Below are 16,887 nucleotides of genomic sequence, written 5' to 3'. Positions count from 1 at the left end.
AACTCTTTTACAATGCTGGTAGTAATAATATGGTACAGGGCCAGGTGCAGTGGCTCACGCCTGTAATCCCAGCACTTTGGGTGGCTGAGGCGAGTAGATCATTTGAGGCGTGGAGTTCGAGACCAGCCTGGCCAACATGGTGAAACCCTGTCTCGACTAAAAATACAAAAATTATCTGGGCGTGGGAGGCGGAGTCTGCAGTGAGCAGAGCCACTGCACTCCAGCCTGGGGCGACAGAGCGAGACTCTGCCTCAAAAAAAAAAAAAAAAAAAAAAAAAGTACAAACCCTATAGAGAAGTTAGCAATATCTGGCAACATTACATATGCATTTACTTTTTACAGCAATTCCAAGAAATTAATCCCAAAGTTACACCGGCAACATTTAAGAGAATACAAACATGGCTATTTATTATAAGAACAAAAGATTAGAAACAACCCACATATGCATCAATATAGAAATGTTGAATAAATAATTACATAATCATACAATGGTATATGTAGCTACACAAAGTAATGAGGAATATATATCTGTATATTACTATTGAGTGAACCTGAGGATAGTTTTAAGTAAAAAAATCAAGACGGGATAAAGTACGTAATATATTTTACTAACCTATCTAAGGAAGATTAAAAATATAAAAGCATCTAATTATATATTTCAAACAATGTATAAACGAGCCGAAGTATATAGATATTTTTAATTATTACCTTTGTACAAGGAAGGAAACAGTGAAGGACACAAAAATAAAACTGGAATTTTTTTTTTTTGAGATGGAGTTTTGCTCCAGTCGTCCAGGCTGGAGTTGTATGGTGCAGTCTCAGCTCACTGCAACCTCTGCCTACTGGGTTTAAGTCATTCTCCTGCCTCAGCCTCCCAAGTAGCTGGGATTACAGGTGCCTGCTACAACACCCGGCTAATTTCTATATTTTTAGTAGAGACAGGGTTTCAAACCATGTTGGCCCGGCTGGTCTTGAGCTCCTGACCTCAGATGATCCACCCACTTCGGCCTCCCAAAGTGCTGGGATTACAGGCGTGAGCCACCGTGCCTGGCCTGGAATTTGTTGAATATAAATTATTTTGTAGATTTCAATTTGGGACCATGAACAAAATAAATAAAAAGACATCCCATTTTCATGCACTGAAAAATTTAACATTATTAAGATGACAATACTACCCAAAACGATCTATGTATTCAATACAATCTCTTTCAAAATTCCAAAAGGATATATTGCAGAAATGGGAAAACCCATACTAAATTTCATGTATTTCAAGGGACTCTGAATATCTAAAACAATCTTAAAAAAAAAAAAAAAAGTTAGAAAACTCAGACTTACCAACTTCAAAACTTACTATAAAGCTACAGGAATCATGACAGTGTGGTACTGGCATAGAAAAAGACATATGCCAAAGAAATGAGAGTCTAGAAATAAACCCTCACATATATGGTCAACTGATTTTAAGCAAGATAGCCACGCATCACCACCAACAAAAGCTGGACTTTTACATCATTAACAAAAGTTAACTCAAAATGAATCAAAGGTATACACTGAAGAATTAAAACTACAAAACTCTTACAAGGAAACATAAAGGAAAATCTTCATAACTTTGGATTTGCGAAGATGTTCTCTTCCCATACTTGTCAGCAGATTGCTCTAGTTACTTGGTGTTTGCTAGACTGGTGGGAGGGAGCACTAGGAGTGTGGAATTGGTGTTTTCTATTGTCCTGGTTCAGCCATAGTCTTGGGCAGGACTTGTTTCCGTAGGTCTCGAAGGTAGGAATTTCTCAGTGATCTTACTCTCCCTCCCAGTTATTAGAGACCTCTAATTGTCTAGGCTTAAGATGTTTTCCTGCCCTTCTTCCAGTTATAGAGGATATTTTTCTTGTTTCCTTCCTGATCTGCAGTCTTCACCTAAGCTCTGAGGGCGATACAGTTTGCTGCTCTTCCCCCAGTAGCTTAAAGCTTTTTGTTCCGTAGGAGAAAGTTGGAAAGGAACAAGGTGAGGCATGGTTCCTTTTCCACAGCAATTGCTTATCTCTTCCCCAAGGACTGTACTAAGAAAAAGGGTTTTTCTTATTCTCAGTCTTTTTTGTGAATCCCTGATGAGTGTGTGAAGAGCCCATGAGTGGCTGTAAATTCCCCGTGTGTCTACAACTCCCAGGGGTTCTAAGCTTTCATGCTAGTCCATTGCCTTTTGTAATTCACTAACGTTTTAGCTGAAACTTTTTTTTAATTTTTTTTTTAGAGAGTCTCACTTTGTTGCCCAAGCTGGAGTACAGTGGCACGATCACAGCTCACTGTAGCCTCAACCTCCCGGGGTCAGGTGATCCTTCCACCTTAGCATGCTGAGTAGCTAGGACTACAGGTATGCACCAGCATGCCAGGCTAATTTTTTTGTTATTTTTGTTTCGTTTTTCTTTTTTTTGAGATGGAGTCTCGCTATGTTACACAGGCTGGAGTGCAGCACCTCTCCCTCCCAGCTTCAAGCAATTCTCCTGGCGCGGCCTCCTGAATAGCTGGGGCTACAGGCATCTGCCACCATGTCTGGCTAATTTTTTGTATTTTTAGTAGTGACGGAGTTTCACCGTGTTGGCCAGGCTGGTCTCAAACTCCTGACTTCAAATGATCCCCCTGCCTCGGCCTCTCAAAGTGTGGGATTATAGGCGTAAGCCACTGCCCCCGGTCAGCTGAATTATTTTTACCACACTTTATAGTGTTCTGTGATTGCCATGAATCAGCAAGCTTTTCATTGGAGGGGCCTGTTTTTCCTTAAATATCAGCCTAATTGTTTGCCCTACAACCTTAGCTCTGTAATGGTTTCAAGAAAACATGATTTTGCTGATGACTGGCTCTTTGTTATAGTAAGGATGGGAGCAATACTCCCTCTACCTTTCTACGTTGTAACTTAAGGTAGACTTTCTATATTTTAACATAATAAACTAAGATCAACATCCTAATTATTCAGAAATTATCGCTAAAATATATTTAATATTTAATTTAAAAAAAGAATAATAAATGTAATGAAGGAGGAAATGGCCACTAAAGAACTAGAAGAAAATAGTGAAAGTACTTAGTTATCTTAGAGTATGGCTTCCTAAACATGACAACAAGGTCAGGAAGTACAAAGAAAAAAAATGTAGGCTGCATAAAGAAGTTATATTTCATATAGCAAGAAACACTAAACACAAAACAAAAAAGCAAATAAAAGACAAGGAATACTGTTTGTAATATTTATGACAATGCAAATATTAGTATTTTTAATCTGTGAAGATTTTTGTCAGGGTAGTCTATTTTATGCCTTTTCAAATTTACCTCAAAAATTCTTTCCCCTCCTAATTTCAAGTAATAAGAATTATACTATATGTAATTTTATTCACTAATAGTAGAAAACTTAAAACATCTTTCCATTAAGATCTACTGATCCTTTTTCATAGTGCTCTTCAAAGTATCACTAGCCTGTATCTATTTTCTAGTTAGGACATACCAAAGTAGAAATACTGCTTAAAGTGTTAGTGATTACCAGTGCTTATTTCTCTTTTCAAAGTAAAGAGCACTGGAGTGTGGTGTAGGGGTGAATGGGCATCTCTGGTAATTTGAAGCCCAGAAGGGCAGTGTGGAGGCACCTAGCCTCTGTAGCCTCATCTCCACTGCCCAGATAGAGTTAGCCCAGGGTCAGGAGGGACTCTGTCTTGTCGAGAAAAGCCTAGGATACTGAGACAGTCGCAAATGTCACTAGTGTGAATTACAGCTGAAGAAACTACACAGAAACTACACTACTATATCCACCTAGAACCAAGGCCAACACACCCCACCAAACTGACACCCTAAGACCCATTTATACAAATAAGTCTTTCCCTGGGAAATTACTCCATAAAACTTCATGGGGTGAATGTCCCACTAGATGTGTAGAAATCAACATAAGGACACGTCATATATGAAAAAGCAAGGACATGATACTTCCAAAGGAACACAATAAGTCTCAAATAACAGACCCCAATTACAATGAATTATACAAAAATAGTAATCTTGCCAGGCATGGTGTAGCATGTCTATAGTCCCAGCTACTAAGAAGGCTGAGGTAGGAGGATCACGTGAGTCCAGGAGTTCAAGTCAGCAGTGAGCTATGATCGCACCTGTGGATAGCCACTGTACTCCAGCCTAAGCAACACAATGAGAACTCATCTTGGGATTTTAATCTCTATACTATCGATGAGGACATTGAAACTCAAAGAAATTAAGTACTTTCTTGTTCTCCAGTCTATTATAAAGACTTAATGTAGTCAATCTTTTCCTAACAATGCCTTCAAGAAATAACTATGCCTCCCCCACAAAAAAAAAAACTGGGGACAATTTGCAACTGGAAACACAAATATGAGGACCATTGTGTGGACACTGTCAAGCATGTGGCTAAGGCAGAGTGTGATGAAACTTCTTGGGGCTAAAGAGAAGTAGAAGCAGAGAGTAGAATAGTAGTTAGTACAGGTTAAGGTTGGGGTGGAGGGTGTTGGTCAAATGATACAAAATTTCAGATAGGAAGACTATAGTCAATTACACGGTATTTTATCTTGAAAATCACTGAAAGAGTAAATTTTAAGTGTTCTCAACCAAAAAATGATAAGTATTTGAGGTAATACATATGTTAATTAGCTTGATCTAGCCATTCCACAATGTATACATATTTCAAAACATGTCCTACTTGATAAATATATACAATTATTTGTCAATTATAAAAATTATTAATTTTTAATAAGTATTTTCAGTCTCACTCCTAGTTAGGCAAACAAATGAATCAATATATACGGCTCCTATTATTTATTTAACCCCTATTTAGCAAAATTACTGTAACTATAAACTCTTAAAAACAGGAAACAGTTTTACAGTGATTCTTCTAGAAACAGCACAACAGGGAGAAGGTAAAACTGGACTACTTAGCAGTCATTCTGGAAGGAAGTGGAAGAAAACTTTAAGGAAGGACACCAGTTGGTACTCCCAAACTCCTTTACCCAATAAAAAGAGACTTACATACCCGAAGCCTTCTGAGAAGAAGAGAAGTTAATCTGGGAACTAGTTCTAGGTCTTTTTTTTTGTGTTTTGAGATGGAGTCTTGCTCTGTCACCCAAGCTGGAGTGAAATGGCACGATCTCGGCTGACTGCAACCTCTCCTTCCCAAGTTTCAGAGATTCTCCTACCTCAACCTCCCAAGTAGGTGGGACTACAGGGATGCACAACCATGCCCAGCTAATTTTTGTGTTTTTAGTAGAGATGTCATTTCACCATGTTGGCCAGGCTAGTCTTGAACTCCTGACTTCAAGTGATCCACCTGCCTCGGCCTCCCAGAGTGCTGGGATTACAGGCATGAGACACTGCACCTGGCCAAGGAACTAGCTCTGAACACGTAATTACAATTAACTTTGCCTTGCAGAAAGCCCTATTTTCCTACATCCTTTTAATAAAATTATCAAGTTTCCTTACACAGTGTTAACAAAACATTAACATATTTAAAAAATTAAAACCTTAGCATCCTGTGAATTGCCCATATAATTTTGTGTATTGTTTTCTTGTTTGAAGACATTTTCTTCAAAATTTTTTTGGTAATTTTTCTTTGACCTAGTTATTTAATACAAAACACATACATAAGAAAGAAAAAGAAAAACTTCTGGTAACCATCTAAAGACATTTTTCCTTTCTTTGATCCATACCTTCTGTGGAACTGGAAATTTTCTACAGTCTTTCTGTGAATCAACAGTAGTGAAGGGTGGTGTCGTAGACTGGACTTTATTATGATTTTGAGGTTTGAAGTCAGAGACTTCAGAAATTGTATCCTTTAAATTAAGTGATGTCGGTTTGCTCTGCTTTGGTGATTGATTAACTACTGGATTAGAATGCATCTTGGACTGCAGAGAAGATCCAGAAGGCACTGAATTTAAACAACAGTCCTGTTGTTTGTTCTTCTTAACAGTGCTTGGGTTAACTGCAATATTAGATTCTCTTTTATCATTTACATTGTTCTCCTCCTCACTTGAATCATCTGGTAAAATAATTCTGGATAATTTCTTTTTTGAATGTGCACAGTTTTGTTCCCTCATTTGTTTTAGCATTACTGCACGTCGAGTTTTATACTTTTTACTGCTACTTGCAAAGCCATCATCAGTTATTAAGTTAAAATCAACACAAACTTCTTCTTCACTTGATTGGCCTTTGCAAGACTCCTCCTCATCAACACAAAAACTATCCTCTAAATAGGTTTCATCTTGTTCAGGAATCTACAATAAAAACATAAGAATATTTTACATTTATTTCAGACAATTAACAGGTATTTAAAACATATTTCGAAGCACATGAAATCTGCATTAATATTTGTTTAATTTACTTTATTAATTCAGCCACTTACTCAACTAACATATACCAAGTACATTCTTTGTGGAGGAAAATGAGTTTGAGAATAAAGGAAAAGAATGATTTACCATCTAGAAATTTAAGGTTTAGTAACAGCAGGTAGAAAGTAAACAATAATAATAGATGATAAATGCTACATAATAAGCACAATGGAAGTACAGAGAGTACACATTACCAAGCTGAACATGGCAATTTATAAACAAACATGACTAATATGAAAATGTTATCCTTGGCCGGGCGCGGTGGCTCAAGTCTGTAATCCCAGCACTTTGGGAGGCCGAGACGGGCGGATCACGAGGTCAGGAGATCGAGACCACCCTGGCTAACAGGGTGAAACCCCGTCTCTACTAAAAAATACAAAAAACTAGCCGGGCGCGGTGGCGGGCGCCTGTAGTCCCAGCTACTTGGGAGGCTGAGGCAGGAGAATGGCGTGAACCCGGGAGGCGGAGCTTGCAGTGAGTTGAGATCCGGCCACTGCACTCCAGCCTGGGCGACAGAGCTAGACTCCGTCAAAAAAAAAAAAAAAAAAAAAAAAGAAAATGTTATCCATAAATGACATAACCTATAATTTTCAGAATATAACATTTTTGTGAAAAAAATAAATTTTATCAACCAAGGACAAAAAAGGGATTTTTTTTTTTTATTTTTTGAAATGGGGTTTCGCTCTTGTCGTGCAGGCTGGAGTGCAATGGTGCAATCTTGGCTCATTGCAACCTCTGCCTCCCTGGTTCAAGCTATTCTCCTGCCTTAGCCTCCCAAGTAGCTGGGATTACAGGCATGTGCCACCATCCTGGCTAATTTTTGTCTTATTAGTAGAGATGGGATTTCACCATGTTGGCCAGGCTGGTCTTGAACTCCTGACCTCAGGTGATCTACCAGCACTGGCCTCCCAAAGTGCTGGGATTACAGGCGTGAGCCACCATACCTAGCCAAAAAGGGATCTTGAGAATTCATTTAGTCGAGCTTCCTGACTTTGGGCAGAAATTATCTCAAATAGCTCTGAGAGCCCAGTTTTAGAAACAAAATGGAGGCTTCATTAACAGGAACATATTTCAACCTCACCATCCAGAAATTCTCCATTATATTTCTATAGTTCATACCTGTGAGAAAATGTTTATGTTTTTATGTGTCTTATGAATCATTTTGTACTTATTGTTCATCATCGGACTACGTAAAGATTTCATGTAAACAGCTCTCATTTCAGCATCTGTGTAAAGATAAGAATTTAAGACAAAGTAGCAAAATTATTTAAATGAATAATTGAAGTATTTATTTCAATTATTTATTTCAATGATTGAAGTATTTAACTTCAATCTATTTCAAATTTACTTGATTCAAACCTTGTGCAAATATTTTACACAAAGACAATAAATATTAAAAGATGTCTATAAACAATTATTGAAAAATATTAAGTTAGGAGTTTAGCCTTTGAAATCAGATCATCTAGTTGAGTGATCATGGACAACTTAAGTTCCGTGCTTTAGCTATCTCTCTGAAAATGAGGACTGAAACAGACTTTTCTTTCAAAACAAAGGTATACAAAGACCTTAAAAATGTACCAGATTTACAGAAGTTTCACAAAAACATAAGAAATCTAGCCAGAAAAGCAAATATGCACTAAAAACATTAAAACCCACAGCCAATAAAAAGTATGTTTCATAATTTTCAGTTAAGGAAAACCTGGGAAACACCTTGGTTTTTTTTTATGCCTAGCATTTTTAAAAGTTATAATGAAAGGTACTTGAGACATGATACATAAAAACAAAAGATAATGTGAATTTCGAGGTACTTAAAAAAAAAAAAGCTTTGAAACTGTACATAGTTCAAACATACTGTGTCTGCAATGGAATTTCAAATCTCTATAATCGCCATCTAAACTGCTTCATCTGCAGCCTTCCCCATAATATAACAGCAACTATATCCTTGTTGCTCAAGCTTACTGACTCGTCCTTTTTTTCTGATCCATCAGAAAATCCTGTCAGCTTTATGTATCCAGAATTCACTCTTTCTCACTCTCCTCAGTGCTACTATCTTGGTAGAAGCCACTACCATTCCTTGGTTGGAGGACCTCAACAGTCTCCTAACTGGTCTCAGTCTACCTCTGTTCCCCTACAGGTCATTCTCAACATAGAAGCTACAGAGATTCTACTAAATTATGTCAGATTATGATCTGGCTGCTATTTATCTGATCTTCCTACTACCTTCCGTTTTCCCTCATTCCAGTCACAACACTGTTCCTTCAACAGGCCAGACACACTACCGACTCAGGACCTTTGCACTGGCTGTTGTCTTTGTATCAACATTCTTCCACTGGATTATATTGTAAACCTGCAAAAGCCACTTCTGTTAATGAACATCGAGGGCATAAAACCTTATCCTGCAAATTATATCAGCATTAAGGACAGTACTGAGAACACTGTCTTTAAACACTTTTTTCTTAAAAGTCACAAACTTTGAGAAACTTTGTCACTTTAAATAATATCAGAGACTGCAAAAGCAGAATAAATGATGAGATCTGTGAAAGATTAGAATACTGAAGAGATATAATCAGAATATTTCTCACTTCTGTTACAGTCAATCTGAACCATCTCCTCTAAATGTATTGTATGTAAGATCTGTTCAAGCATTGGATGAACACACTGTTTTCCGAAAGTAAACTGCTTTACTTGGCAAATTTAATAAATTTAGCTTTGTATTTCAGTTGGTCTTAACAATCTACATCACTAAATCTCTCTTCTTCTAGTCTCTGATGATGTCGCCTTCTCAATGAAGCCTATTCCTAATTGCTTTATTTAAAATCACAGCTAGGCTGAGTGCAGTGGCTCACAGCTATTGACCCAGTACTTTGGGAGGCCAAGGTTAGAGGACTGCTTGAGGTCTGAAGTTGGAGACCAACCTGAGCAACATAGTGAGATTACATCTCTACAAAAGGCCAAAAAAATTAACTGGTCATGGTGGTACATGCCTGTAGTCCTACAGGAGGCTAAAGCAGGAGAATCTCCTGAGTCTAGGAGTTCAAGGCTGCAGTGAAATATGACTGCGCCACTGCACCCTACTCTGGGCAACTCTGTCTCTAAAAAAATAAAATTAAAAAATAATAAAATGGCAACTCGTCTGTTATTTATACCCCCAACCTCAATCACTCCAAATTTTTCTCATCTTGTCCAACTTTTTTATTTTTGTGTAATTTTTTATCTTACAATAAACTAAATAATTTAGTTAGCATATATACTATCTCTTTCCATTTGAATGTAGGCTTCATAAGAAGAAATTTTTTGTCTATTTTGTTCATTCATATACAGTTCCTAAATGCCTTACGTAGTACTAGGCATGTAGCAGGTACTAAACACGTGCGAAATGAACATTTCACACCTCAGCAACCCAGGTCAATCTGAAAAGAAATATTCAAATTAGCAGAAGCCTATAAACAACCAGTTTAAAATAAAGCAAGTATTAGAGAATTTGAATGAAAATGACCAAATAAATATTTTGCACATACCACATTTAATTACTTTTAAGGTCTAGTTTCATTAAAAACTGATTAAAATATTTAAATATAAGCACATACAAACATTGAAAAAAATCTGAAGGATCATTATAACATTTACCATTTATAGCCTGTGAAAGTTGAGTTTCATCATTTAAAAAGTCAAGTAATGAGGAATCTTCTTCATTTTCTGACTCATCATTTTCATCTGATGAAACACATTCTGCATCTTCTTCAGAAAGTTCTGCTTCATCATCTAAAAACTTCCTAGCTACATGCTAAGACAAATTAGAAGACATGAAGATATCATTGATAAAATAATTTTCTTTCATGATTGGAAATGATTCTGGGAAACTGATTTCTTATCAATGCTTTTAAGATTAATAAAATAATAAAAACAGAAAATTTCTAGGCCCAGTGTGGTGGCGCACGCCTGTAATCCCAGCACTATGGGAGGCCGAAGCATGTGGATCACCTGAGGTCAGGAGTTCAAGGCCAGCCTGACTAACATGGTGAAACCCCGTCTTTACTAAATACAAAAAAAAAAATTGGCCAGGCATGGTGGCGCATGCCTATAATCCCAGCTACTCGGGAGGCTGAGGCAGGAGAATCACTTGAACCTGGGAGGCGGTGGTTGCAGTGAGCTGAGATGGCACCACTGCACTCCAGCCTGTGGCAATAAGAAAGAAGCTCTGTCTAAAAAAGAAAATTCCAAGAAGAAATGATAAAGTTACAAATCTATTTTAAAATTCTGATAATTCTGTCATAAGTAAAATAAAGTAAAAGTTGGCATATTTGCTTGATCTTTTTTTTTTTTTTTGAGACAGTCTCACTTTGTTGCCCAGGCTGGAGTGTAGTGGCACAATCTTGGCTCACTGCAACCTCCGCCTCTCGGTTCAAGAGATTCTCCTGCCTTAGCCCCCCGAGTAGCTCGGATGACAGGCACATGCCATCATGCCCAGCTAATTTTTGTATTTTTAGTAGAGACAGGGTTTCACCAGGTTAGCCAGGTTGGTCTCAGACTCCTGACCTCAGGTGATCCACCTGCCTCAGCCTCCCAAAGTGGTGTGATTACAGGCATCAGCCACCCTGCCCAGCCTGCTTGATATTTCTTAATAAGCATAAAATTTCTTGAGTCTTCCAGCTCTTTCAAGAAAATTACTGCACCACAAAAGAATTTAATCAGGAAGGAAAGGTACTGAGAACATTTTCCAAGTATTTGAAAATTGGATAGAAATAAGAAAAACAATATACTGATAATAAAAGCAAGTATCTTAAAACTCAAAATTTCTAATTCTATATTTTCTTCAATTTGAAACATAAATTCTCAATACACTTGAGTTTTTTGGTATTCATTCAAAGTAACACAACACTGAAAGATAAAGCATCAAGACACAAAGAAAAACAAAAAAACTATACGTTGAATTTAATTCCAGTAAAAAAAAACTAAACGGGCGTCAAAATACTTAAATTTTTTTTCTATAAAGAGAATGTATAGAGAAATCTACATTGATGTAAAACCAATTATCTTTACTGATAAAATACATACATATTTAAAGAAACTAAAAAAAAAGATTACCTTTAAGTGACTCTGTCTCTTTCGGACTCTGATGCCTCTTCTGGCATTCCTGTTACAAACCCTGAAGTCTTCTAATTGTGAACATGGTTTGGAAAAATTCTCACTCTCATCACTAGATGACAGTTCTGACTATAATAATTCAACAAAATTCTTGCATAAGAAAAAAATAATTTCTTCCTAGACAAGTAAAATCGCTCTCACAACTCAGAGCCATGTTATAAATACAAAATAATTATGTTATAAATACTTAAGAATGTAAAAGTAAATAATTTAGGTAATATGAAATACTAAATTAGGTTATAAGTAATACTAGTATAGGTATTCATCCAATATAGTATTACATCAAACAGATTTGATGAAAACATACTTTTAATTTTAATTTTTATTTTTTCTGCAAACACTATGGTGACTTAGAAAACTGATACTTTTAGTTTAACAGTATTTCCTTCAGAAGATGTTCAAGGGCTTCACAAAGAACAAGCCTATACATTTGGCCATCAAAATCAGTCCAAATATAGGAATCCTTTGAAACCAAGAAACCAATAAAACAATAACAAGTTTTGACTATGAGGCCTATCACCATATCTCTTATAGGATAATGTAAAAACCAGTCAAAATAATCAAGTTTATCAAAATCAATTCAATTAACAGGAATAAATTTAGTTTAAAACAAACTGATCATCAGCATTATCAATATTTTAAATCATTTCTGATAAGTCAATCAGATCTTCTGGTTAAGGTAGCAAGTTGTTTTTCTAGTGAAGTCTTATATGAGTACACAAAGTTAATACAGACTGGCTGTATTTTTAATTACATATGGTCCCCAACTCACAATGGTTCAAGTTATGATTTTTCGACCTCTCCATAGTGCAAAAGTGATATGCATGCAGTAGAAACCAAATTTCAAGTGCCTATACAAACATTCTGTTCTTCACTTTCAGTACAGTATTAATAAATTACATGAGATACTCAACATTTTATTATAAAATATGCTTTGTGTTAGATGATTTTGACCAAACATAAGTGTTCTGAACACGTTTAAGGTAGGCTAGGCTAAGCTATGATATTCAGTAGATTAGGTGTATTAAATGCATTTTCAACATACAATGTTTTCAATTTATGATGTGTGTATCAGGATCCAACTCTATTGTAAGTTGAGGAGCACCTGTAATTTTACACAAATTATCCTAGACCGTATTTGAGATTTAAAACATGAGTTGCTAATCTCAAAATTTAGCTATCAGCTATAACTGGTGAGTATCATTAACCTTAAGACCTGTCCATATACTCAAACTTCAGATTCACAGTCATCAATGCCTGCTAGACACTGTGACTTTACTATCCCACAGGAACTTCAAATTCAAACCTGTTCAACACTTAACTTGCCATCTCTTTCTTGTTTAGCCTAAATCTGTGACACACTTGCCAAAAAGCCAAAAACCAGAGTCATGCTGGACTCCTTCCTTTCCTTCTTTCAAACTCATTCAGTAATCAAATGAAAGAATAAGCACTTCTAACACTTGACCTTGATTTTTCTCCGATTTTACTTCTTGAAACTCTTTTGTCTTTACAATCTAATAACATAGAGATGTCATTTCTCACCTTTGCGTCTTCCTTTAAGCTGTTATTCTGTAAACAATGCCTTCTCTTCCCCCTTCTTTGGCCTCATTGCCAAATACAGTTTAAGGTTTAACTAAGGTTAAACCTTAGTTCAAGAAGCTTGCCAGAACTCCCAAGATCGAGGTTAAGGACTTAACTATTCTTATCACTCAACTTTAAAAATTATACTGAAATTATGTTTATTTCTCTCTCTCTCCTATTGGGTAACTTATGACAGTATTAGGATATATTCTTTAGAGTATGTCCAGCATCTTACACAGTAGAGACATAGTAGGTATTTAATGAATGCTTGCCAAATTGCTCAAGTGTACTGACAAAAATAGGATGGTTTTTAAAGAGTCTAAAATTACTTAATATTTTTATTTATTGTGCTTAGGAAAGTTTACAGTGAATACATCTTTGAAAACTAGCAGAAGCTAGAAATTCCAATCACATACAATAGAATATCAACTTTTCTACTAAGGATTAAAATACCTATATTTATCTACACATATATTTTTCACAAAATTTTTATTCCAAAGGAATTTGGATTATTAAACATTATCTGCTATTTACTTACTCTGTTTATAGGAAATCTGCGCTTTTTGACAGCATGAAGTGGAGAATCAACTTCACTATTTTTCTGATCCTAAAGTAAGTAAATAAAGTAAAAGGTAACAAAAGTCTCAGCAGAAGCCCAAGGTATAGAAGGAAAATAGCCTTTGATATGATTATACTATGGTGATTACTGAATGACTCACCTCAGGAGAGTTTAAAACATTTCCTTTTGCTTTTTTAACTTTTCTTCGGAAAATCTCATCATCTTCACTTTCATTACTTGTTAATAATTGTCCATCTATAATTTATTTTTTAAAATAATGAAGGGTTAATAGATTTAGGTTTACCCAATCATAACAATCTATTTTATTGATGGCTACATTAAGAATTATTTCAGGCAATCTCAACATTTACTCACTTTCAAAAAAATATGGTCTTTGAGAACTTTGAACAAAAATCTAAATAAGAGACAAAAAAATTAAAATGCCAGTGAAGAAAATAGGACAATGTCTTTTGCTAATAAACACATATTTGAATGAAGTTCAGTTTTATAAATTAACTGTAATGAGACCAGAAAAACACAAAAATGTAATTTCATTAGTCACTGGTTCTATTAATAGAATTTATCTCTAAAATCTACTGCAGTCTTTCTGCCCTTTGTGTCTTATTCCCTTTCTACTTGAAAGAGTTAAAGCATAAAAATGCAAGCTACAAAACAATACATTAAAAGATTCTTTGTTATATATGTGTTTTCCATACATATTTGTGTGTATGAAATAAAAACTGGTGAGATACAATACAATACAAAATGTAACTAGAACTGTGTGGGCCAGACTTAGTGACTTGCTTCTAAAAAAAGGATATAATGAAAATGAAGGTGTATGACTTATGAGTTTAGGTCATAAAAGGTATTGTGGCTTCATTTTTGCTTTCTCTCTTGCATCACTTGCACTGGGAGAAGTCAGATGCTATGTTCTATGACCATTCCAGGCCAGGAGTGGTGGCTCACGCTTGTAATCCCAGCACTTTGGGAGGCCAAGGAGGCAGACCACTTGAGCCCAGGAGTTTGAGATCAGCCTGAGCAACATGATAGAACCCTGTCTCTATAAAAAATATAATAATTGGCTGAGTGTGGTGGCACGTGCCTGTAGTCCCAGTGGCTGAGGCAGGAGGACTGCTTGAGCCCAAGAGACGGAGGTGGCAGTGAGTCGTGATTGCACCACTACAACCTAGCCTGAGTGACAGAGCAAGACCCTGTCTGGGGGAGGAAAAAAAAAAAAAAACCCAGTTATCAAACCGCCCTACGAAGAGGTCCACATGGCAAGAAACCAAGGTCTCCTACTAACAGCAGTATGACTGAGCCATCTTAAAAGCAGATCCTCCAAAGCTGTTCAAGCTTTCAGATAACTGCAGCCCTGGCCAATGTCTTGACTATTACCTCATGAAATATCCTAGGCCAGAACCACTCAGCTAAACCACACCTAAACTCCTGTTGTACAGAAACCTTAAGGTAACAAGGGGTTATTTTACATCATTAAGTTTTGCAGGCAGCTTGCTATGCAGCAATAGATAAATAATACAGATTTTGGTACCTGGAAATAGGGAGTTGCCATAACAAAAACCTAAACTGGGAAAGTCGCTTTGGAATTAGATAGTGGTTAGATGCTGAAAGGACTTTGAGAGTTTTAGTGAAGGAAGGCTTGAAGAGCCTCAAATTGTAGGAAAGTTAGTTGGCCAATGAGGAAAGGGTGGGTGAGGGCTTAAAGAAAAGTAGGAAAAACCTTAAATCCTTTAATGTAGTACCAGAAAATTTGGCATCATTGCAGTTAGCACGAAAAGGAAAAAATGGGCCAGGTGCAGTGGCTCACACCTGTAATCCCAGCACTTTGGGAGGACGAGGCAGGCAGATCACATGGTCAGGAGTCTGAGACCAGCCTGGCCAATATGGTGAAACCCCATCTCTACTAAAAATACAAAAATTAGTCAGGTGTGGTGGCAGGCAACTGTAGACCCAGCTACTTGAGAGGCTGAGGCAAGAGAATTGCTTGAACCTGGGAGGCAGAGATTGCGGTGAGCCAAGATTGTGCTATTGCACTCCAGCCTGGGCGACAGAGTGAGACTGTCTCAAAAAAAAAAAAAAAAAGGAAAAATGTACCTAATCTATGAGAGGTAATCTAGCTAAGACTTCCAGACAAAATGTTGCTTTTTGCTATAAGAGCAAAATGCAAAAAGAAAGACATTAAGGACAAACATAATTAGAATTTGCTGATTGTGAAAACTCCCAGCCTCTCCTGATGGCAAACAATGCTAAAATTAAGAAATTTTCTAGGCAAAGATCAAACCCAGAGGACAGCCAGGAATACATTATGAAGCTGAGGGTGAGCTGAGGGTGTAGCTTAAATCCTTTGTTAAGACCTACTTAAAAATCAAAGATTGCTGGGCGTGGTGGCTCATGCCTGTAATCCCAGCACTTTGGGAGGCCGAGGAGGGCGGATCACGAGATTAGGAGATCGAGACCATCCTGGCTAACATGGTGAAACCCCGTCTCTAATTTAAAAATACAAAAAATTAGCCGGGCACAGTGGCGGGTGCCTGTAGTCCCAGCTACTCGGGAGGCTGAGGCAGGAGAATGGCGTGAACCCGGGAGGTGGAGCTTGCAGTGACCCGAGATCGCACCACCACACTCCAGTCTGGGCGACAGAGCAAGACTCTGTCTCAAAAAAAAAAAAAAAAAAAATCAAAGATTGTGCCTTACAGTACCATTTAGTCAGAGAGTAAGGATTTTATTTTTATTTATTTATTTATTTATAGACAGAGTCTTACTTTGTTGCCCAGGCTGGAGTGCAGTGGTGCGATCTCGGCTCACTGGAACCTCTGCCTCCCAGGTTCAAGCGATCCTCCTGCCTCAGCCTCCGGAGTAGCTGGGACTACAGGAATGCGCCACGATGCCTGGCTAATTTTTGTCTTTTTAGTAGAGACGAAGTGTCATCATGTTGGCCAGGCTGGTCTCAAACTCCTGACCTCAGGTGATCCACCCGCCTCAGCCTTCCAAAGTGCTGGGATTACAGGCATGAGTCACTGCACCAGGCCCATTAAGGATTTTAAAGAAGCTCCTCACAGATCCTCTCAAACAACAGGCCTTCTAAGAAGTTTATTTTATTTTACTGATTATTTCAGGCCACTGAGTTTTTTGGGGGTACTTTGTTAAATAGCAATAGATAACAAATACAAAACTACTCAGTAAATTTCTCCTCATATTCTGCTACTA

General features: G+C 37.1%; 1 protein-coding gene across 23 annotated transcripts in view; it reads right to left on the bottom strand.

The window, feature by feature from the left end:
• FANCM (FA complementation group M) overlaps positions 1-16,887 on the bottom strand; it is a 71,448-nt gene that overhangs the window by 4,997 nt on the left and 49,564 nt on the right. For 22 of the 23 annotated variants that reach the window (XM_005561180.5, XM_015453744.4, XM_073997323.1 and 19 more), the window contains 6 exons: positions 13,823-13,917; positions 13,642-13,710; positions 11,463-11,591; positions 10,005-10,161; positions 7,497-7,603; positions 5,700-6,263 (listed from right to left, as the gene is read on the bottom strand). In XM_005561180.5, coding sequence (XP_005561237.3) covers positions 5,700-6,263; positions 7,497-7,603; positions 10,005-10,161; positions 11,463-11,591; positions 13,642-13,710; positions 13,823-13,917 — 1,121 coding nt within the window. Of the gene's footprint in view, positions 1-5,699; positions 6,264-7,496; positions 7,604-10,004; positions 10,162-11,462; positions 11,592-13,641; positions 13,711-13,822; positions 13,918-16,478; positions 16,676-16,887 lie in introns of those variants that run through there. The other variant, XM_073997319.1, reaches the window with a different exon arrangement.

Source organism: Macaca fascicularis, chromosome 7, assembly GCF_037993035.2.
Source record: "Macaca fascicularis isolate 582-1 chromosome 7, T2T-MFA8v1.1".
Lineage (NCBI taxonomy): Eukaryota > Metazoa > Chordata > Mammalia > Primates > Cercopithecidae > Macaca > Macaca fascicularis.
This window is presented reverse-complemented; position numbering and strand designations above follow the sequence as displayed.